At 44.6% G+C, this 23,476-nt stretch overlaps 1 protein-coding gene and 1 long non-coding RNA gene across 4 annotated transcripts in view; both read left to right on the forward strand.

Moving 5' to 3' along the window:
- Window positions 1-17,781, forward strand: part of enox1 (ecto-NOX disulfide-thiol exchanger 1) — a 36,228-nt gene extending 18,447 nt beyond the window's left edge. For 2 of the 3 annotated variants that reach the window (XM_079667113.1, XM_079667115.1), the window contains 9 exons: window positions 1,135-1,350; window positions 4,801-4,907; window positions 5,851-5,968; window positions 6,356-6,537; window positions 6,634-6,732; window positions 11,219-11,266; window positions 11,868-11,964; window positions 13,772-13,857; window positions 16,871-17,780. In XM_079667113.1, coding sequence (XP_079523239.1) covers window positions 1,135-1,350; window positions 4,801-4,907; window positions 5,851-5,968; window positions 6,356-6,537; window positions 6,634-6,732; window positions 11,219-11,266; window positions 11,868-11,964; window positions 13,772-13,857; window positions 16,871-17,002 — 1,085 coding nt within the window. In that variant the 3' untranslated portion in view covers window positions 17,003-17,780. Of the gene's footprint in view, window positions 1-1,134; window positions 1,351-4,800; window positions 4,908-5,850; window positions 5,969-6,355; window positions 6,538-6,633; window positions 6,733-11,218; window positions 11,267-11,867; window positions 11,965-13,771; window positions 13,858-16,870 lie in introns of all 3 variants that reach the window. The other variant, XM_079667114.1, reaches the window with a different exon arrangement.
- Window positions 12,045-13,544, forward strand: LOC307030612. Its single transcript, XR_013805720.1, has 2 exons — window positions 12,045-12,453; window positions 12,556-13,544. It is a non-coding gene; the product is annotated as an uncharacterized lncRNA (long non-coding RNA).
- Window positions 17,782-23,476: the final 5,695 nt, after the last annotated feature.

The raw sequence follows: 23,476 nt of genomic DNA on the forward strand, positions 1-23,476 counted from the left end.
TATTCTATTTACCCTCTGCTCCCAGTACTAGAGCAGAGAACACATGTCACTGTGTGTGTGTGTGTGTGTGTGTGTGTGTCTGTGTGTGTGTGTGTGTGTGTGTGTGTGTGTGTGTGTGTGTGTGTGTGTGTGTGTGTGTGTGTGTGTGTGTGTGTGTGTGTGTGTGTGTGTGTGTGTGTGTGTGTGTGTGTGTGTGTGTGTGTGTGTGTGTGTGTGTGTGTGTGTGACCATTAAAGAGGGTCTCATCCTCCAATTGCCTAATTTACATATACAGTTGAAAGAAAAAGTTTGTGAACCCTTTGGAGCTTCCTGGATTTCTGCATAAGTTGGTCATAAAATGGAGGAAGCCACTGCTGTCCAGAAAAAACATTGCTGCACGTTTGAAGTTTGCAAAAGAGCACCTGGATGTTCCACAGCACTACTGGTTAAATATTCTGTGGACAGATGAAACCAAAGTTGAGTTGTTTGGAAGGAACACACAACGCTATGTGTGGAGAACAAAAGGCACAGCACACCAACATCAAAACCTCATCCCAACTGTGAAGTATGGTGGAGGGAGCATCGTGGTTTGGGGCTGCTGCCTCAGGGCCTGGACAGATTGCCATCATCCACGGAAAAATGAATTCTCAAGTTGATCAAGACATTTTGCTGGAGAACTTAAGGCCATCTGTCCACCAAGTGAAGCTCAACAGAAGATGGGTGATGCAACAGGACAACGACCCAAAGCACAGAAGCAAATCAACAACAGAAGAAAATAGGCCTTCTGGAGCGGCCCAGTCAGAGTCCTGACCTCAACCCAATTCAGATGCTTTGACCTCAAGAGAGCGATTCACACCAGGCATCCCAAGAATATTGCTGAACTGAAACACTTCTGTAAAGAGGAATGGTCCAAAAGTCCTCCTGACCGTTGTGCAGGTCTGATATCAACTATAGGAAACGTTTGGTTGAGGTTATTGCTGCCAAAGGAGGGTCAACCAGTTATTCCATCCAAGGGTTCACTTACTTGTTCCACCCTGCACTGTGAATGTTTACATGGTGTGTTCAATAAAAACATAAACACATATAATTGTTTGTGTGGTTCTGAGCATGTGACCATAACACCTTTGAATCTTTGAATCTTTTGAATCCTCCCAGCAGACGACCAGACCTTCGGCGAGGCCACGGCGGTGCTCTTCACCTGGATGGACCGCGGAGAGGTGAACCGCCGCACCGCCAACAACTTCTACTCCATGATCCAGTCGGCCAACGGCCACGTGCGCCGGCTGATGAGCGAGAAGGCTCAGCACGAGGAGGAGATGGAGCGCGCCAAGGAGGCGTTCAAGAGCGCCCTGCTGGCCATCCTCAACCAGTGTAAGCACTCTTTATTATCTATGACCAGCAGGAAGTCAGGCCCATGGCGGGGACGTCTTCCACTGGGACGTCTTCACCGAGAGACATCAGGTGAGCTCCTCTCACTGCGGGTTCATAACCACTCATCGTCCTCAGGAGGTGCATCAGAACAAGCGTGAACAACATGTGTCCCCTCTTCTCCATGTCTCTTCTACATCACCATGTGTCCCCTCTTCTTCATGTCTCTTCTACATCAACATGTGTCCCCTCTTCTTCGTGTCTCTTCTACATCAACATGTGTCCCCTCTTCTCCATGTCTCTTCTACATCAACATGTGTCCCCTCTTCTTCATGTCTCTTCTACATCAACATGTGTCCCCTCTTTTTCATGTCTCTTCTACATCAACATGTGTCCCCTCTTCTTCATGTCTCTTCTACATCAACATGTGTCCCCTCTTCTTCATGTCTCTTCTTCATCAACATGTGTCCCCTCTTCTTCATGTCTCTTCTTCATCAACATGTGTCCCCTCTTCTTCATGTCTCTTCTACATCAACATGTGTCCCCTCTTCTTCATGTCTCTTCTACATCAACATGTGTCCCCTCTTCTCCATGTCTCTTATTCATCAACATGTGTCCCCTCTTCTTCATGTCTCTTCTCCATCAACATGTGTCCCCTCTTCTTCATGTCTCTTCTACATCAACATGTGTCCCCTCTTCTTCATGTCTCTTCTCCATCAACATGTGTCCCCTCTTCTTCATGTCTCTTCTACATCAACATGTGTCCCCTCTTCTTCATGTCTCTTCTACATCAACATGTGTCCGCTCTTCGTCATGTCTCTTCTACATCAACATGTGTCCCCTCTTCTCCATGTCTCTTCTACATCAACATGTGTCCCCTCTTCTTCATGTCTCTTCTACATCAACATGTGTCCCCTCTTCTCCATGTCTCTTCTACATCAACATGTGTCCCCTATTCTTCATGTCTCTTCTACATCAACATGTGTCCCCTCTTCTCCATGTCTCTTCTACATCAACATGTGTCCCCTCTTCTCCATGTCTCTTCTACATCAACATGTGTCCCCTCTTCTTCATGTCTCTTCTACATCAACATGTGTCCCCTCTGTGTAAAGAGACTCTGAAAGTTTCAGGAACAAAGATTCTCTCTCTTTTTGATCCATTTCTATAAAAACCTGTCTGAAAATGAGCTGATCAGATTTTGGCCACTTGATGATGTCATAACGATGTTTTGTCTTGTGTAACCATTAGCCAATCAGCAACCAAGGTAACCCCCCCCCCCCCCCTTTATCACCTGAATCTCCTCCTAGAGCTCCATTGAGTTCTTTGTAACCAAATGTCTCTCAGAGGGGCGTGGGGGAGGGGCTCCTTATTTTCATCTGAAGTAACAGACAGAGAATCAGCACTTTGGAAACAGGGCTGAAACAGAGGGGATTATGGGTAATGCTGCAATGATCTGTTTGGTGTTTCAGCCAATCAGAGACAGGCTCTGGGTATATCTGAGACATATTGATGAAGAAGAGGATGATAGGGGACCTTTAAAACTCGTGACCCGCTCAGATGTCGGAGCTTCAGACCGTGAAGCCCCTCTCTCACCCCTCGTCCATTTTAAAGCTTCTTTCCTCCATGCAAGTCGAGGGTCTCAGTCTCCATGACAACCCTCCCTCCCCCCGTCCATCGTCTCGCATCAGCTGCTCATCTGAAGCTCTGCTGAAACAGCTCTATTTAGGCTTTATATTCTCTGGAACGAGGAATTTGACTTGGTGTCGTGGTGCATACATAAAAGTAAAACAACACAGATAGAGAAATATAAAAATATAAAAAATAACCTAAAAACATAGTGAGATATAAATGTGTTAACATAGACATGGAATACAAATCGGCAGTAGTAAAAAAAGAAAGCATAAATTGTCGTACATTGTGTGCAGACAACAATATCTGTTTCTTTTTGTTATTACTGCCGATCATCCTCATCTTCATCTTCATCATCTTCCTCTTCATCTTCGTCATGCATGCTGTTGTTTCAGAGGTGAGTAGTTCAGGGTGTGTTTCTGTGATGATCAGAAAGTCTGCAGAAAAATGAAATGGATTTAACTTTGATGGAAATGTGAAAGCAAAGACAGAAATACTGTAAAAAGGCAGCATCAGCGTCAGAACAAATGCTTTGGGAAAGTTATACTCTGACAGTAATCGAGTACTTCACTAACCTACGCTTTAATATGTGACATAACAAAGTGAAATCTGAGCAGTTATTGTGCGTTGATGCTGCCTGTGAGCCCTGAGGTGCAGCTGCAGGGGATGTAAGTACACACAGCAGCAGAGACACACATGACCTCTTATTATAAATATATATTAAGTTCTACAATTCTGCTGGTATCAATAATATCAGTGTAGGGACCTTTAAGTATAGCGTGTTGCATTGTTAGAGTTAGACCTTAGACTCTCATACCTCATTCACACCAACGCAACTCCGGCTCAGGATCCGTGCTAGAGCTTTTGAGGTTCAGAACCGGTTCTTCGGTTTAGCTCCGGCTCTTTTCCCACCGCCCAGAGTCCAACTGGTGCTGCGTCATTGCGTCATCGTTTGCGTCATGACGTAACCGTTTGCGTGCCTGCTTCATAAAGCCAAACCGCGCGGAAACCCCTCACAGCTCACACCAACAACAACAACAACAACAACAACAACAACAACAACAACAACAATGGCCGATTGTGCTCCAGCTTCCTCTGTACCTCTTCAGAAGACCAGATCCCCAGCAGGTAGCTGGTCTCTTCAGTGGACCACTGCTGCTTTTTAACTTTCTCCATCGTTGTGTACAAAACGTGGGCTTGTTGTTGTTGTTCAGGAGTTGATCCCACCCCTGCCCCTGCCCCCGCCCCCACCTCGACGTAAGCGTGACGTATGCGGTGCTTTTGCTCTGGCCGGACAATTTGTTGGTGCTTGAAACGAACCGGATTCCGGAGCTAAGAGGCTGCTCCGCTGCGGTGTGAACAGGAAAACCCGGTGCTTTTCAAGCTCCGGCTCCGAACCGGCCCTGAAGCACCGTTGGTGTGAATGAGGTTTGAGAGGTCAAACTAAAGTAGATGTTTTGCGTAATGAAAAATAAAACCCTTGAATATTTACATAGTTGTGAGCAGAAACATTCAACAACTCCCATTTAGAAAGCTCTATTAAAGTAAATATATACGATCAGACCTCGATTAAAAGACCCGCTTCACATCCTTAGCATGGACTTCACTGAATTAGACCCGAGCAAATGCTGACAGGATTTAAGTTGAGGAGTGATCGGTCCCTGAGGTCAGTGTGTCTCCTCTGCTGTATGAGCCTCAGTCAGTGCTACAAGGCTACATAAACGTCCTGTTTTCTCCTCCTCTTCCTCCTCTTCCTCTTCTTCCTCCTCTTCCTCTTCTTCTTCCTCCTCCTCTTCCTCCTCCTCCTCCTCCTTCACCCCAAAGTCGAGCAGATCACAGGCGTTTTCACCGCCGCCACGAGGCAAAAGGCATGGGACCATTTCTCAAAAGCTCAGCGCAAGAACATAGACATTTGGCACAAGCAGTGTGAGGTTGGTATCAAACTGGAGACGCTTTCATGTACACACTGATGACATTACAGGCATCGCCTCCTCTCCCTGGGAAGCGTGAAGCGCTGCCATGGAAACAGCCTGTGTGATAGATTATTCATGAGGAGTCAGATCTGGGTAACGAGGACCAACAGGAGGAGGGCCGCTGGTTAGAGTCTGATCTGAGAGGGGCTCAACATGATGGTTAGATATCACTGTATGTGTCAGCTGCTCTGAGGTGATAGGAGGTGTTACAGCTTCCTCTGTTAGAGGCTGCAGGAGGACACAGGACAGTAGCTGCTCTGAGGTGATGGGAGGTGTTACAGCTTCCTCTGTTAGAGGCTGCAGGAGGACACAGGACAGTAGCTGCTCTGAGGGGATGGGAGGTGTTACAGCTTCCTCTGTTAGAGGCTGCAGGAGGACACAGGACAGTAACATCTGTAACTCTGTGGAGTCTTGTGCTGTAGATGCTCTGCTATGAAGAGCTGAGAAGAACCAGAACATGTGAGACTGCAGAGATCATGAGGACACTTTAGAATAACTCTCACTGACAGAAGACAAACGTTGATGTTCAAAAAAGTCAGAATTTGGCAAAGTATTAAGAATTATGGGGGGAAAAAATCTGTATTTTGAGATTGTGAAAAAAGAATCATCAATTTGAGGATTTAAAAAAGCCTAATTAGAAGGATCAACACATAACCCGAAGCATCGGACCGACTCAGCTTCAGGAGAAAAGCAAACACTGTTTCCCGTGAGGTCCTGAAGAAAAATTCTGAATCCAAAAGCTGTGAATCAACTATTACGCTACCAAGGGGAAAGTGAAGACAGGAAGAGAGGACGTTCATGTAGAGACAGGAGGACGTTTTGAGACGCTGTGTCTGCTGGAAGAAAGCATGAGGAGATCTCCGTGTATATCATATATTAATATGTGACTGTCTGGGTGCAGGAGCTGAGGAGCGCTCACAGCGAGGAGGTCATGGGCATCCGGAGGGAGGAGGAGATGGAGATGTCTGAGGACGACTCGGAGGAGAGTCCCTGCAAGAGGCTGCGCAGCGAGCTCAACGGTATCATGTGATCACTTTGAGGCCTCAGAGTGTTTCCTCACACCTCTCTTGCTAATTCCAATGTCTCTGCATCATTCTGCTGTATGAAAGAGAAGGGACTTTTTCACATTCTGGGATATAAATATTTTTATATGTCAAACCAGGAAAATAGTGAATAATTGGTTTAAAAAAATGTATATTGTTATATTTTACATTTGTTTGACCTTTATGTATTAATAAAGTTGTTCCAATCGTCCACAGCGTAAATCTTAATACCATTTTAACTTTGTGAAAGGACATCTCGTCTCTTCCTTGCATCTTATATTGGCGACACACAGATCCTACTGTAGTTTATCATAGGTCCCCATATTGCCTTAAAACAAGAATAACCTCCCCTCCCTCCTGCAGGAGTGTGTGACCCCCCCTCGCTGAAGGAGGAGAACGACTCCCTGCGGTGGCAGCTCGACGCCTACAGGAACGAGGTGGAGCTACTGAGGAACGAACACACGCCCGCGCACACACACACTCACACACACAGCGCTGAGGCTCAGATCCAGCTGCTGCAGCAGAACATGCTCTCCATGCAGCAGGTACGCCCTGACTCGTGTTTAATCCTGAACCCAGAGGCTAAACGGTGTTGAGACAAAGTTCTTATTTAGTGAGAGATCTAAACGTTCTTCTTGCAGCAACTGCTGGTCCTTCAGGAGAAGCTGTCGAGCAAAGAGGCCGAGCTGCAGGAGGCGAGGGAGGAGAGGAGGGAGGAGAGGAGCAGCCTGCAGGGGGAGGTGAGGACCCTTTCATCTTATATTTATATATATATTACTGTTACGACGCCAAGCCGATTGAGTTTGAAAATATATGTTTTATTTCACATTTTGATTCAAACTAACTTAAATGTTAGAAGTCTGGAGGAGCCGCACCGCAGCTTTATTTATTAGATTAGCCATTTGCCAAACGGAGACGAAACCGATTTCGAACAGAAACCGATTTAAAAACAGTCTTCTGTCCAAACGAAACCGCTCGACCCGCTGGAGGGGCTGTAGTACATATGCCGGGCCTGTAAGTGGCGCTGTACTTCCGCCACAAAATACACCAAAAGCAGCGAAGAAGACCCCCGAGCATGGGCATAAGGCACAAGCAAACAAACTGTAGATTTTGCACTAACATCTGTATCATGGTCTGTAGCGTCTGGAGCACGAACGCAACCCTGTGATCCGCCTTTGTTGTTGTTGTTGTTGTTGTTGTTGTTGTTGTTGTTGTTGGCGAAATGCATCACCAATGAAGCGGGGTGAGCAGAAGAGGTGGGAAGAGGCGGGGCTATGGCGTCATCCATTCAGGAAATGGTCGTATAATGCGTACACACGGAGCTGCAAGCGTGTGGTCCTCAGCCCGACCCACCTTGGGAACCGGTTTCAAAGTGAATCGGATTCGGCCTCGTGTGGACGGGGCCTGAGAGGTTGAGCTAAACTAATACATACCCCTCCAGGGTAGAGGACCCCTCAGAGACCCCTGAGCAAAGAGTAGGACAGAGACCCCTGAGCAAAGAGGAGATCAGAGACCCCTGAGCAAAGAGGAGGAGATCAGAGACCCCTGAGGAAAGAGGAGATCAGAGACCCCTGAGGAAAGAGGAGATCAGAGACCCCTGAGGAAAGAGGAGATCAGAGACCCCTGAGGAAAGAGGAGGAGATCAGAGACCCCTGAGCAAAGAGGAGATCAGAGACCCCTGAGGAAAGAGGAGGAGAACAGAAAGGGGCGTTACATCAATCACCTTGTTACATGTTGTTTGATTTATTAACACAAACCAGCAAATCTGAATTAATCTGAATTAATCTGAATTAGACGCCTAACCCTAAAAAATGTAAGATTAATTACATTTTTATGCAAATAAATACATATTTTTTAGGGGGGACACTAAAGAGTGACGCACAGGGTTATAAAGCTGAACTGACGTATTGACCAGGGGACACTAAAGAGTGACGCACAGGGTTATAAAGCTGAACTGACATATTGACCAGGGGACACTAAAGAGTGACGCACAGGGTTATAAAGCTGAACTGACGTATTGACCAGGGGACACTAAAGAGTGACGCACAGGGTTATAAAGCTGAACTGACATATTGACCAGGGGACACTATAGAGTGACGCACAGGGTTATAAAGCTGAACTGACATATTGACCAGGGGACATAAAGAGTGACGCACAGGGTTATAAAGCTGAACTGACATATTGACCAGGGGACACTAAAGAGTGACGCACAGGGTTATAAAGCTGAACTGACATATTGACCAGGGGACACTAAAGAGTGACGCACAGGGTTATAAAGCTGAACTGACATATTGACCAGGGGACATAAAGAGTGACGCACAGGGTTATAAAGCTGAACTGACATATTGACCAGGGGACACTATAGAGTGACGCACAGGGTTATAAAGCTGAACCGACATATTGACCAGGGGACACTAAAGAGTGACGCACAGGGTTATAAAGCTGAACTGACATATTGACCAGGGGACACTATAGAGTGACGCACAGGGTTATAAAGCTGAACTGACATATTGACCAGGGGACACTATAGAGTAACGCACAGGGTTATAAAGCTGAACTGACATATTGACCAGGGGACACTAAAGAGTGACGCACAGGGTTATAAAGCTGAACTGACATATTGACCAGGGGACACTAAAGAGTGACGCACAGGGTTATAAAGCTGAACTGACATATTGACCAGGGGACACTACAGAGTGACGCACAGGGTTATAAAGCTGAACTGACATATTGACCAGGGGACACTATAGAGTGACGCACAGGGTTATAAAGCTGAACTGACATATTGACCAGGGGACACTATAGAGTGACGCACAGGGTTATAAAGCTGAACTGACATATTGACCAGGGGACACTAAAGAGTGACGCACAGGGTTATAAAGCTGAACTGACATATTGACCAGGGGACACTAAAGAGTGACGCACAGGGTTATAAAGCTGAACTGACGTATTGACCAGGGGACACTAAAGAGTGACGCACAGGGTTATAAAGCTGAACTGACATATTGACCAGGGGACACTAAAGAGTGACGCACAGGGTTATAAAGCTGAACTGACATATTGACCAGGGGACACTATAGAGTGACGCACAGGGTTATAAAGCTGAACTGACATATTGACCAGGGGACATAAAGAGTGACGCACAGGGTTATAAAGCTGAACTGACATATTGACCAGGGGACACTAAAGAGTGACGCACAGGGTTATAAAGCTGAACTGACATATTGACCAGGGGACACTAAAGAGTGACGCACAGGGTTATAAAGCTGAACTGACATATTGACCAGGGGACATAAAGAGTGACGCACAGGGTTATAAAGCTGAACTGACATATTGACCAGGGGACACTATAGAGTGACGCACAGGGTTATAAAGCTGAACCGACATATTGACCAGGGGACACTAAAGAGTGATGCACAGGGTTATAAAGCTGAACTGACATATTGACCAGGGGACATAAAGAGTGACGCACAGGGTTATAAAGCTGAACTGACATATTGACCAGGGGACACTAAAGAGTGACGCACAGGGTTATAAAGCTGAACTGACATATTGACCAGGGGACATAAAGAGTGACGCACAGGGTTATAAAGCTGAACTGACATATTGACCAGGGGACACTATAGAGTGACGCACAGGGTTATAAAGCTGAACCGACATATTGACCAGGGGACACTAAAGAGTGACGCACAGGGTTATAAAGCTGAACTGACATATTGACCAGGGGACACTAAAGAGTGATGCACAGGGTTATAAAGCTGAACTGACATATTGACCAGGGGACACTAAAGAGTGACGCACAGGGTTATAAAGCTGAACTGACATATTGACCAGGGGACATAAAGAGTGACGCACAGGGTTATAAAGCTGAACTGACATATTGACCAGGGGACACTATAGAGTGACGCACAGGGTTATAAAGCTGAACCGACATATTGACCAGGGGACACTAAAGAGTGACGCACAGGGTTATAAAGCTGAACTGACATATTGACCAGGGGACACTAAAGAGTGACGCACAGGGTTATAAAGCTGAACTGACATATTGACCAGGGGACACTATAGAGTGACGCACAGGGTTATAAAGCTGAACTGACATATTGACCAGGGGACACTATAGAGTGACGCACAGGGTTATAAAGCTGAACTGACATATTGACCAGGGGACACTAAAGAGTGACGCACAGGGTTATAAAGCTGAACTGACATATTGACCAGGGGACACTAAAGAGTGACGCACAGGGTTATAAAGCTGAACTGACATATTGACCAGGGGACACTACAGAGTGACGCACAGGGTTATAAAGCTGAACTGACATATTGACCAGGGGACACTAAAGAGTGACGCACAGGGTTATAAAGCTGAACTGACATATTGACCAGGGGACACTAAAGAGTGACGCACAGCGTTACAAAGCTGAACTGACATATTGACCAGGGGACACTAAAGAGTGACGCACAGCGTTATAAAGCTGAACTGACATATTGACCAGGGGACACTATAGAGTGACGCACAGGGTTATAAAGCTGAACTGACATATTGACCAGGGGACACTATAGAGTGACGCACAGGGTTATAAAGCTGAACTGACATATTGACCAGGGGACACTAAAGAGTGACGCACAGGGTTATAAAGCTGAACTGACATATTGACCAGGGGACACTAAAGAGTGACGCACAGGGTTATAAAGCTGAACTGACATATTGACCAGGGGACACTAAAGAGTGGACGCACAGGGTTATAAAGCTGAACTGACATATTGACCAGGGGGACACTATAGAGTGACGCACAGGGTTATAAAGCTGAACTGACATATTGACCAGGGGACACTATAGAGTGACGCACAGGGTTATAAAGCTGAACTGATTGTAGAGAATGAATGGAGGATGGTTTCCTGCCGTCTGCTCACAGGGACTTTCATTCATCATGCATGTTTACTGATGTCATGTTTAATGATTCATCAGCTCAGTGGTCCTCCTGTGAACACATGTAACACACACACACACACACACACACACACACACACACACACACACACACACACCCTGCAGTGTTGTATTGACTCCTCTAACAGACATCTATAAAACAACAGCAGAGACAACAAGCCTCTGACCAGTTATCTGTGTGTGTGTGTGTGTGTGTGTGTGTGTGTGTGTGTGTGTGTGTGTGTGTGTGTGTGTGTGTGTGTGTGTGTGTGTGTGTGTGTGTGTGTGTGTCTCTGCAGCTGTGTAATGGGGAGACGGAGGGTCCCGAGGCAGAGCTGCACAACAAGGTAAACACAGCAGAGCAGATTTTAAATTGAGAGAAAATGTATTGTATTTCTGTCCACCGAGCTCTCCATGACTCCTCGCTCAGGAGCAACGTGTGGAAGCTGTGTTTGAGCTTTCCTTCAGATTCCAGTAAACTGCAAAGAAATGGTTTCGAATGTATTCTTTATTTCACTAAACAGCGCAAATAATATTTTGAAGAATATAAAGTTTCATAATATTATTAATATTATTAGACACACACACACACACACACACACACACACACACACACACACACACACACACACACACACACACACACACACACACACACACACACACAGACAGACAGACAGACAGACAGACAGACAGACAGACAGACAGACAGACAGACAGACAGACAGACAGACAGACAGACAGACAGACAGACAGACAGACAGACAGACAGACAGACAGACAGACAGACAGACACACACACACACACTAACCCCCTGATCTGTAAAGTATTATCTCTCAGAAAGACCCAGATTCATAAGACATGTTCTACTGTCCTCACACTGAGTGCTTTACATTCTATATGTTGTGTGTGTGTGTGTGTGTGTGTGTGTGTGTGTGTGTTTCCAGGTGAACGGGGGAGTACCCTCCCTGTTCCTGAGCAGAGAGAGGAGGAGGGAGGTGCTGAGAGGGGGGGTCGCCTCGGAGAAGGAGGCGCTTCTGCTGGGTAAATAATATCTGCAGAAATATTTTAAATATTCTTGAGTGATTCCTCCGGATCGTTGGGTATATATATATATAGTATATATTAAATGTTGACTCCATAGAATATAAATGCAGTAACTTTGTCGGTAAAATGCGTATTTTTAAGGCTCGACGCACGAGATATCTGGATGTAATGTTTATAAAGAAGAGATCAGGCAGCAAAGTGTTCTGGAACAGATCAGCGTGATACATGCTGAGTCATGTCCTGCGTAGAGACTCATTCCTGCACCTCTCTATCAAAGAGACGGGCAGTGTGTGCCTCTTTGTCCCCCCCCCCCCCCCCCCCCCTCCTGTTGGCTGTAAACACACTCTGTGTTATTCTCAGTGAGCCTGCTTTGTCCGGAGCAGCAGCACATTCATCTCTCTTAGTGCAGAGAAAACACAGAAGTGAGGGGGGCGGGGGATCTGTCTTCTGCTGCTGGAGCTCCCTGCTGCTGGAAACACATCACAGGTTATACAGGGAACACATCACAGGTTATATCCTACAGGACACACATAACAGGTTATACAGGACACACATCACAGGTTATATCCTACAGGAAACACATCACAGGTTATACAGGAAACACATCACAGGTTATACAGGAAACACATCACAGGTTATACAGGAAACACATCACAGGTTATACAGGAAACACATCACAGGTTATACAGGAAACACATCACAGGTTATACAGGAAACACATCACAGGTTATACAGGAAACACATCACAGGTTATACAGGAAACACATCACAGGTTATACAGGAAACACATCACAGGTTATATTCTACAGCAGGGGTCGGCAACCTTTTTGATATGAAGTGCCATTAAAAAATGTTTTTGTTATCATCGTGCCAACGATCGAGAATTATCAACGGGGGGGGGGGGGGGGGGGGGGGGTTGAGGAGCTTGACGCTCGTCAACTATCAGCAGGAGGGCGGGGGAGCCTCGCTGCGGGGAAGCAGTGTGTGGACCTGTCAGCGCAACTTACATGATGCAGAATTTAAAAAACACATTTAAATAATTGGTTTAAACGGCATAATAATAAGGACGATCGTCCGTTCTGTGATTCTCCAGAGCACACATGTTATGATATTAGGGTCATGTTTTACTGTTTGTGAAATGAAGTCCACTGCAGAGCAAACAGAGTGCGGCTCCTATTCCATACCGTGCATGTTTCTTTTGCCTGTTCACCTCAGTTAGTGTTCATGGTGCAAGAATAAACACACACACACACACACACACACACACACACACACACACACACACACACACACACACACACACACACACACACACACACACACACACACACACACACACACACACTCTGTTCAAGTGAGCAGGTCTGCTGGAAGGAATTGCATCAGCCTGTCTGTAATGGGCAGCGTTTCGCCACATAAATCAGGGAAATAAATATCAGCCGTGCAGGGTCCTCCGTGGGGGAGCCACTCTGCACACACACACACACACACACACACACACACACACACACACACACACACACACACACACACACACACACACACACACACACACACACACACACACACACACACACTACCTCTCTGTTGATCTGCAGCAGCCATGTGGTTATTGTGCAGCCTGTCGGATGCTATCTTTAGTGCATGCATGACCTCTGATGAAAACACATTTATAAAAGCAGCTCAGATTGTCTCTGGCATGCTAACGCGTTTAGAAAAGATCAAGCTAGTAAGGTTGTGTGTGACAGTGAGAGGTGTTGCTTCTCTCTGAGTCTGAGCTCTTTGTGCCTCCTCCTCTCTGCAGGAGTCATCTCCACCTTCCTCCACGTTCATCCGTTCGGAGCAAACCTGGAGTATCTGTGGTCGTACATCCAGAGGCTGGACTCCAAGGTACATCTCTACACATGTATATATTTCATATTTTCTGATTTTGGGATATTTATCTCCCATAACAAGCCTTAGTGGAAGGAAAGCATCCAAAACATCCAAGAGTTTATTTCACTAACTCTGTCTGTGCAGATTTCTCCTAAACTCACCAACAGTTAGCGTTAGCCTCGTTATTATATTTAAAGATGACGTGTTGTACCCTATTCGCCTGTAGTGTGTGCAACATGTATGCATTTTACAATTCATTATTTTGACAGTTTTGATATGGCACATTTTAAAACTACAGAGTTGAAAAAAGCAGCATAAAAACTAATAGGACAAAAAGAAACTGAAGTAAAAGCACGAGACGATAAAACCAAACTTATACTACAGACTGAGAAACTCTCATACATGATTTAAAAACATTTAAAAACAGAATAGAGAATAGAAAACCCCAATTAAAAAAACACAGACGGATATGTCTTATACGTGGTCTGCAGAAGCACGGGAGAACAAGTAGGACTTTAACAGAGAGGGCCGAAGTACACACACCCTGTACTCAAGTAGAAGTACACACATCCTGTACTCAAGTAGAAGTACACACACCCTGTACTCAAGTAGAAGTACACACATCCTGTACTCAAGTAGAAGTACACACATCCTTTACTCAAGTAGAAGTACACACATCCTTCACTCAAGTAGAAGTACACACATCCTTCACTCAAGTAGAAGTACACACATCCTTCACTCAAGTAGAAGTACACACATCCTGTACTCAAGTAGAAGTACACACATCCTTTACTCAAGTAGAAGTACACACATCCTTTACTCAAGTAGAAGTACACACATCCTGTACTCAAGTAGAAGTACACACATCCTTTACTCAAGTAGAAGTACACACATCCTTTCCTCAAGTAGAAGTACACACGTCCTTTACTCAAGTAGAAGTACACACGTCCTTTAGTCAGGCAGAAGTACACACATCCTGTACTCAAGTAGAAGTACACACATCCTTCACTCAAGTAGAAGTACACACATCCTTTACTCAAGTAGAAGTACACACATCCTTTACTCAAGTAGAAGTACACATCCTTTACTCAAGTAGAAGTACACACATCCTGTACTCAAGTAGAAGTACACACATCCTGTACTCAAGTAGAAGTACACACATCCTTTACTCAAGTAGAAGTACACACATCCTTTCCTCAAGTAGAAGTACACACGTCCTTTACTCAAGTAGAAGTACACACGTCCTTTAGTCAAGTAGAAGTACACACATCCTTTACTCAAGTAGAAGTACACACATCCTGTACTCAAGTAGAAGTACACACATCCTTTACTCAAGTAGAAGTACACACATCCTGTACTCAAGTAGAAATACACACATCCTGTGCTCAAGTAGAAGTACAGATACTCGTGTTTAAAAATACTCTGGTGAAAGTAGAAGTACTGACTAAACTTCTTTACTCAAGTGAAAGTAAAGAGGCTTTGAAATGTACTTCAGTAAAAAGTACCCATAACTAGTAGCTGTTTTAAAGAGTACCTGACCTCCCTTTATATTAATAGAACAATAATGTCATTGTTAGCTAATGAATGTTTCCATGGTGACCAACGGCAACATGACAACGTTTCCATTGGTCCCTCTTCTTTAGAGAAGACCAGGAAATGATGGATACACGGATCGTGTTCAAATCAATAGGCACGCAATGACTCTAAATAATAATGATCACGCCACCAAACACACATTCAGACTAAAGGAACCAGCCTGTTTGGAAAATGAGAGAAGTAGAAAGTACAGGTATTTGAGTTCAACATGTAAGAAGTAGAAAGTACAGGTATTTGTGTTCAACATGTAAGAAGTAGAAAGTACAGGTATTTGAGTTCAACATGTAAGAAGTAGAAAGTACAGGTATTTGTGTTCAACATGTAAGAAGTAGAAAGTACAGGTATTTGAGTTCAACATGTGAGAAGTAGAAAGTACAGGTATTTGAGTTCAACATGTGAGAAGTAGAAAGTACAGGTATTTGAGTTCAACATGTGAGAAGTAGAAAGTACAGGTATTTGAGTTCAACATGTAAGAAGTAGAAAGTACAGGTATTTGAGTTCAACATGTAAGAAGTAGAAAGTACAGGTATTTGAGTTCAACATGTGAGAAGTAGAAAGTACAGGTATTTGAGTTCAACATGTAAGAAGTAGAAAGTACAGGTATTTGAGTTCAACATGTAAGAAGTAGAAAGTACAGGTATTTGAGTTCAACATGTAAGAAGTAGAAAGTACAGGTATTTGAGTTCAACATGTGAGAAGTAGAAAGTACAGGTATTTGGGTTCAACATGTAAGAAGTAGAAAGTACAGGTATTTGGGTTCAACATGTAAGAAGTAGAAAGTACAGGTATTTGAGTTCAACATGTAAGAAGTAGAAAGTACAGGTATTTGGGTTCAACATGTAAGAAGTAGAAAGTACAGGTATTTGAGTTCAACATGTAAGAAGTAGAAAGTACAGGTATTTGAGTTCAACATGTAAGAAGTAGAAAGTACAGGTATTTGGGTTCAACATGTAAGAAGTAGAAAGTACAGGTATTTGAGTTCAACATGTAAGAAGTAGAAAGTACAGGTATTTGAGTTCAACATGTTAGAAGTAGAAAGTACAGGTATTTGAGTTCAACATGTAAGAAGTAGAAAGTACAGGTATTTGAGTTCAACATGTGAGAAGTAGAAAGTACAGGTATTTGAGTTCAACGTGTAAGAAGTAGAAAGTACAGGTATTTGTGTTCAACATGTGAGAAGTAGAAAGTACAGGTATTTGTGTTCAACATGTAAGAAGTAGAAAGTACAGGTATTTGTGTTCAACATGTAAGAAGTAGAAAGTACAGGTATTTGAGTTCAACATGTAAGAAGTAGAAAGTAATAATTCGTGGAGTAAAGTACTGACACCAGAAACATGTACTTAAGTACAGTAACAAAGTATTTGTACTCCTCTGAGTCTCTGATCTTTAAATAGCTAAATGCTGTCCCCCCCCCCCCCCCCCCCCCCCCCAGGTGTCTGCGGGGGAGCTGGAGCGCCTCATGCTGCGTCTGCCCTCCATGTTCCTGCAGGAGCTGAGCGGCGTGGGGGCCAACCTGGAGAAAAGATGGAAGTTTTGCGGCTTCGACAGCCTCGGCTCGGCGTGACCCAGGCAGCACACACACACACACACTGATGTGAACTGATAATCAACGTGTGTGTGCGCTCCCAAACTGCTGGACTCTGAACAGGAAGCAGATGTTGTGCAGAAGACACAGAGAGGACGGTTAAACCAAAGTTCATTCTTTACACGTTTGGTTAGAAGCTATTTTCATCCAGAGTTATCGTGATGGAAACACAGAATGTGTTTGTTTGGAGGTTTCAAAGCATCAAAACCACCTGTAGACATTTGCTGCAAACATTATATAAAGGTGTAACAAGGAGGATAGTATCATCATCTTCATCATCATCATCATCGTCATATTGTTTGGACACGTTAGATATTATATGAGAGAGACTTTTAAGTGACGAGAAGAGAACAATCAATCATTCCACTTGATTTGCTCGTGTGGTACGCACTGTACTCAAAGTGATGAGAACGCTCTTCTGTTTGTAAGACTTTGTTCTGGAGAGAAGAGGAGGAGCTGTGTGATGAAGAAGAAGAGGAGGAGCTGTGTGATGAAGAGGAGGAGCTGTGTGATGAAGAAGAAGAGGAGGAGCTGTGTGATGAAGAGGAGGAGCTGTGTGATGAAGAAGAAGAGGAGGAGCTGTGTGATGAAGAGGAGGAGCTGTGTGATGAAGAAGAAGAGGAGGAGCTGTGTGATGAAGAGGAGGAGCTGTGTGATGAAGAAGAAGAGGAGGAGCTGTGTGATGAAGAGGAGGAGCTGTGTGATGAAGAAGAAGAGGAGGAGCTGTGTGATGAAGAGGAGGAGCTGTGTGATGATGAAGAGGAGGAGCTGTGTGATGGTGAAGAAGAGGAGGAGCTGTGTGATGAAGAAGAAGAGGAGGAGCTGTGTGATGAAGAGGAGGAGCTGTGTGATGAAGAAGAAGAGGAGGAGCTGTGTGATGAAGAGGAGGAGCTGTGTGATGAAGAAGAAGAGGAGGAGCTGTGTGATGAAGAAGAGGAGGAGCTGTGTGATGAAGAGGAGGAGCTGTGTGATGGTGAAGAAGAGGAGGAGCTGTGTGATGAAGAGGAGGAGCTGTGTGATGGTGAAGAAGAGGAAGATACTGATGAAGGTTTTGTGATTTCCTCCAGATGCTGTCAGAACGTAAATGCTGATTCAGTGATTTTGTATCGAACATGAAGGGAATCATTTCTTTGTGTTTTTCTTATTTTAATAAAGTTTCTGTCAGTGAAAAACGAGTCTCATTTCAAACCTTTATTTCCCCAGGCGTCTCCATGGAGACCAATGATCTCTTTTTCAAAGGAGACCTGCTCAAGTAGGTTCCACATGAAACACAAACAGAAGGACATCATACAGCTTCATTACAGAGATTACAGTTTACATACTGTCCACATGAGCAGGGACCGACAGCTTCTGATGGAGTAGAATCCAACCCAGCTCTAAAAACATTTAGTGAAACCAGATCGCTCAGTTTACATTTTAATTGCAGCTAGCAGTTTGCACATTTAATAAAACCCCAGCATGCGATCTCAGGCAGTAGCCTCTTACACTTCACCGTGAGATCAGGGAGCAGATGTAGGATGGAAGTGTTCCTAACATGGCGTTGTGTATAAAGGTGTACCAGTGACTGAGCCTCCGTACAGGAAGTGAAGGCAGACCAGCCCTTACACACAGGGTACAGTGATGGGTTCATGCTTTACAGTTAGTCACACATCTCAGAGCGCTGTGATACACATACTGACTAGCCTCTGCTTCAAGGAGCGGTGATCAAACACTTAAAGTCCTTTTCTCTGTTGCCTTTGAATGCTTCTTCTCTTCTGTGTGTTGTCATGGTGATAACCTGGTGGTCTGCTGGACATTCAGAGGAGACACATCCTTGTTGTTGTTTTTCTTTGCAGCTAACATTAGCAGCTAATATAAGTAGCTTATCGAGCGGCGCAGGGAGGACGAGTTTGTGTAGTTCGACCCTGAAGGAAGCTGCTGTTCCCTCGACAACAAAGCAACAGGATTCCTCCAGAGGATTTAGGAAAACAGCTGAAAACAAGGTCTGTGAGAAACGAAGCTGTTTGATGAATGTTTTGTTCAGCTGGATAATCTCCACACGTCTACTTTTATAATGTTCTAATCATAAATCTAATGTCCAGAAGCTAAATGCTAACGTGATGCTATAAAGGAACTACAGCGAGTCCAGCAGCACGACTTCAACGTCACGCCAACTTCAGATCCATATTCAAACACACAGATTCTAGATGGAAGGAGTTGAAGCGTTTGTTTGAACAGTCTGCAGGAGGCAGGGACTTGCTTTCAAGCAGAACAGAAACTAACTTAGAGGAGTGTTTACGTGTTCGGGGTAATGACGTACAACGACCTCCACGACTTCTGTAGTCCTATTCAGCCACTTGGTAACAACCATCGTTTCTCAGACACGTCCACTCTTCAGAGATCACCAGTGGGGTCACTGCTGATGATTTAATGTAGAACAAAACGTGATCCGTCTCTTCAACGTGTCTCAACCACAGACCTTAGTTCAGATACTTTCCTAAACCCTACGGAGAGATCCCATTGGCTCTGAGACCAGGGAACAGGAAGTGGTGACATGCTGACTCACTTCCTGGTTTTAGGACACGTCACTGCACCGCTCTATAATAACAGCTAAGAGCAGCTAATGGGAGTTTCCTGTTTTGACTGCTTGTATTAGATGCTGTTTTTAGCTGCTAACATCCAACCCGGTCTCACGGCATTTCGTGTCATAGTCACGAAAGTAATCTATAGATTCGTGTTCACCATTTCCACATTTTTTTCGTGTCACACAGAACGACTTAAAAAGCAATGTATTTCTATCGTTAGTATGTTTCGTGCCTGCATCAAATAATAACATATTAGAAGGAAAAAAAGATTTATAAAATACAGATGTCAGTATTCTGAGGCTCTGAGCCATTTCTTTTCCTCACTGACGGAAACAAAAGTCTGACATTATACAATTTAAAATAAAAACAATAATGGTGGCTTGATATCGAGTAAGAAGATGTTTTTATGAACCCCACAGCTTCCGGTCTTCAAAGACCCGACCGGACAAAAAGACGCAGGCACGAAACACACTACCAATAGAAATACATTGCTCTTAAAGTCGTTCTTTGACACGAACAAAAGGGGAAATGGTGATGGTGAACACGAATCAATAGATTACTGTGATTTCGTGACTATTACACAACATGCCGTGAGACTGGGTGGATTTGAGTAGCAACACGTCTGCACTATGAGAAATGATAAAAGGAAAAGTGGCTAACGCTGAGCTGTGACTGTTTTATATTTGCTCAGACAGCCTGAGGAACGTTTCCTGTGTGATTACCGGACTGACGGGACCAGCACTATCATGATAGCTGCCTGCATTCTCCACAAACACCTGTTGGCTATGAAGACAGCAGGAGTGACATAAGAGCCTGACGTGAAGCCAGTTGGAGGCTCAATCTGTCATTCATACAGAGACTGACAGAGAGTGGAGTGAGTCATGGACATTGTGTTCACAACGAAGGCCAGAATGCCAGGATGTAGACATTAGCAAGCATCTCTGGGTACGGTACCACTTGTTCTCCAGTTTTCACTCAGTATTCCCACTTTAAGGCTCACAGGATGATGTAAGAACCTGCTCACACCCAGAGCTGCTCCTCAGGAAACCCACACATGTGTGTGTGGTACCTCAGTACCTCAGTATCTAGGGCAGAGCCTCACAGTGAGTTTAAACCTACACACTGAACGCTTCCTGCTTCATAATCTCTTTCTGCAGGAGAACAATCTGTTCCACAGAGAAACCACACAGTCACTGAAGTTCAGAGGAATTCAGGCTTCAGGATGTATTTGTTATGAATCTAATAAGAACTCAAATACAACCCCTTACAGTTCGCTTGCAGAGGGACGTCAGCTGGACCAAAAGCGCTTTTCTAAGTACCAAGAGGGCGACTTCGAAAACAGGGCCAACAAAAGGGCAAGGTATAAAAGATGCAGGGTTCTTACATCTTTTCCAAAGTCAAATTCAAGCACCTTTCAAGCATTTTCAAGGTGTATTTTCAAGCTGCGTACTCAAATGATTATTTCCCTACCTCACAAAAATCAGATGTTCTTTATGCTATAAACAACGTGTTAGCTAAGTGTAATGTTTTAGACTGAGTGACCCGTCTGGACGTAGACTGGGCCTCCCATAACACCTGGCTGAGCAGCAGCTCTCCAGAGGGTCACTTTATTCTGTCAGCAGCTCATTCCTTAAAGCAGGAGCTTCAGACTGATTATAATTACAGGAAATATTTCACGCGTAAAATTTCACGTATAAAGTAAGTTATTGGTCTTTTTTCTTATCGAGTTAGATTTGTTAGAACATGTTTTCATCTTTAATTGAGTGCATTTATTATTTATTATGGGATTATTAACACATGAATACTACTGTGTAATACATGTGTACATATATATTTAAGAAGTCAAATACAAGACAAGCACAAGTTTCATGTGTGGGTCATATTTCATTAGACTTTCAGAATTAGCTGAGGGCCGCATTTGGCCCCCGGGCCGCAGTTTGGACACCCCTGGTCTAAACTAAAAACATCCCATTAGAACAGACCACCTCCCCACTCTTCTGTAAAACCCCACATGTCTGTTAGAGAGCTGATACTAAGTGTGGCTTTGCAGGTTCAGCTGTTCTTCTATAGCTGATGGCAGAATGGACGCCCTGCAGTCAGTGGGTCACATCACTGATCTGCTTCCCCAGAGAGAGAAACACCTCCCTGAGTTTCATCCTGCTGAACCAGCAGAGACCCCTCACTGACCTGAGGGTCTCCATTCTGCAGTCTGGACTCTCAGCAGCTCCTCTCCTGAATCCTGCAGAGCGTTGAGACCCAGGTCCAGATCTCTCAGATGGATGTTGGACTTCAGAGCTGAGATCAGAGCAGAACAGCTGATCTCTGACAACCTGCAGCCCCTCAGTCTGAATACAGAAAACATGATGTCAGTTTAGAAAACAAAGTTCCTGTTTGAAATAACTCCAGGTTTAATAATCTGTTCAGAGTTCAACAGGGTTTCAAAGGTCTCCTATCTTTAGGCAGATATTATAGATTTATAACAATATATAAAAACATGTCTCTGATGTGTTTTGCTCCAAATACCAAACAGATCATGCATTTTAGAAATCCCTCATGACCCTCTGTTCCAGCTGTTAGAGAAGAGCAGGTTCGGGTCCTTAGCTTGAAAAGAGGAGATGGAGCTAATGCCTGATCAGAACTCTCCCAGCAGAAACTCAGCTGAATGCTGTCGTGATGAAACTCCACATCATGTTCCAAACCACATCAAGGATCCTCTCTGAAACAGGAAGGAGCTCAAACTCTCTCTCTCTCTCAGGTTTACCACAAGGTGACTTCCTTTTGATTTCCTGCTTCTTCACACACTCTCTCCAGTACAGGTTAGCTCTGAGTGTTAGCATGCTAATGTAGACACAGACCATATTACTTCAGAACACGTCTCATTGTTTCTGACAGCAACGTTTCTGATTGGCCCGTGGGGGTAAAGCCCGCCCACATTTTAGTAATGTGGTCATGACGCAGCAAATCTGGATCAGCTCCGTTGTTCCCCCATTTTTAGAGATGTGGGTACGGAGGAGAAGAGGGGGGGTTTATTTCCTGACACTTTGTGAGTCTCCTGACACACCGGGGACACACCGGGGACACACCACGGACACACCGGGGGACACCGGGGACACACCGGGGACACACCACGGACACACCGGGGGACACCGGGGACACACCAGGGACACACAGGGACACACCGGAGACACACCAGGGACACACCGGGGACACACCGGGGACACACCGGGGACACACCGGGGACACATGGTGATGTATAAGAGACATCAGAAAGTGCATTTTGCGTGATAGGAGAGCTTTAATATCAGAGATGATGCAGAAACAATCCATTGATAATCTGGAACTTTAACTTTGATCATATTTTTAACAACTCCAGCACCGTACGAACCCTGAAGATGGTAACGGCCAGAAGCAAAGGTTGGGACATCTAGAGATCGGAGACAACAAACAGTGGCAGTGTTTGAAAACCGAGAGGGGACATCGAACACAGAGATGATATGAAGAGAAAACCAAGAGGAGACATCGAACACAGAGATGATATGAAGAGAAAACCAAAAGGGGACATCGAACACAGAGATGATATGAAGAGAAAACCAAGAGGGGACATCGAACACAGAGACGATATGAAGAGAAAACCAAGAGGGGACATCGAACACAGAGATGATATGAAGAGAAAACCAAGAGGGGACATCGAACACAGAGATGATATGAAGAGAAAACCAAGAGGGGACATCGAACACAGAGATGATATGAAGAGAAAACCAAGAGGGGACATCGAACACAGAGATGATATGAAGAGAAAACCAAGAGGGGACATCGAACACAGAGATGATATGAAGAGAAAACCAAGAGGGGACATCGAACACAGAGACGATATGAAGAGAAAACCAAG

This window comes from Notothenia rossii (assembly GCF_949606895.1).
Source record: "Notothenia rossii genome assembly, chromosome: 2".
Taxonomy (NCBI): domain Eukaryota; kingdom Metazoa; phylum Chordata; class Actinopteri; order Perciformes; family Nototheniidae; genus Notothenia; species Notothenia rossii.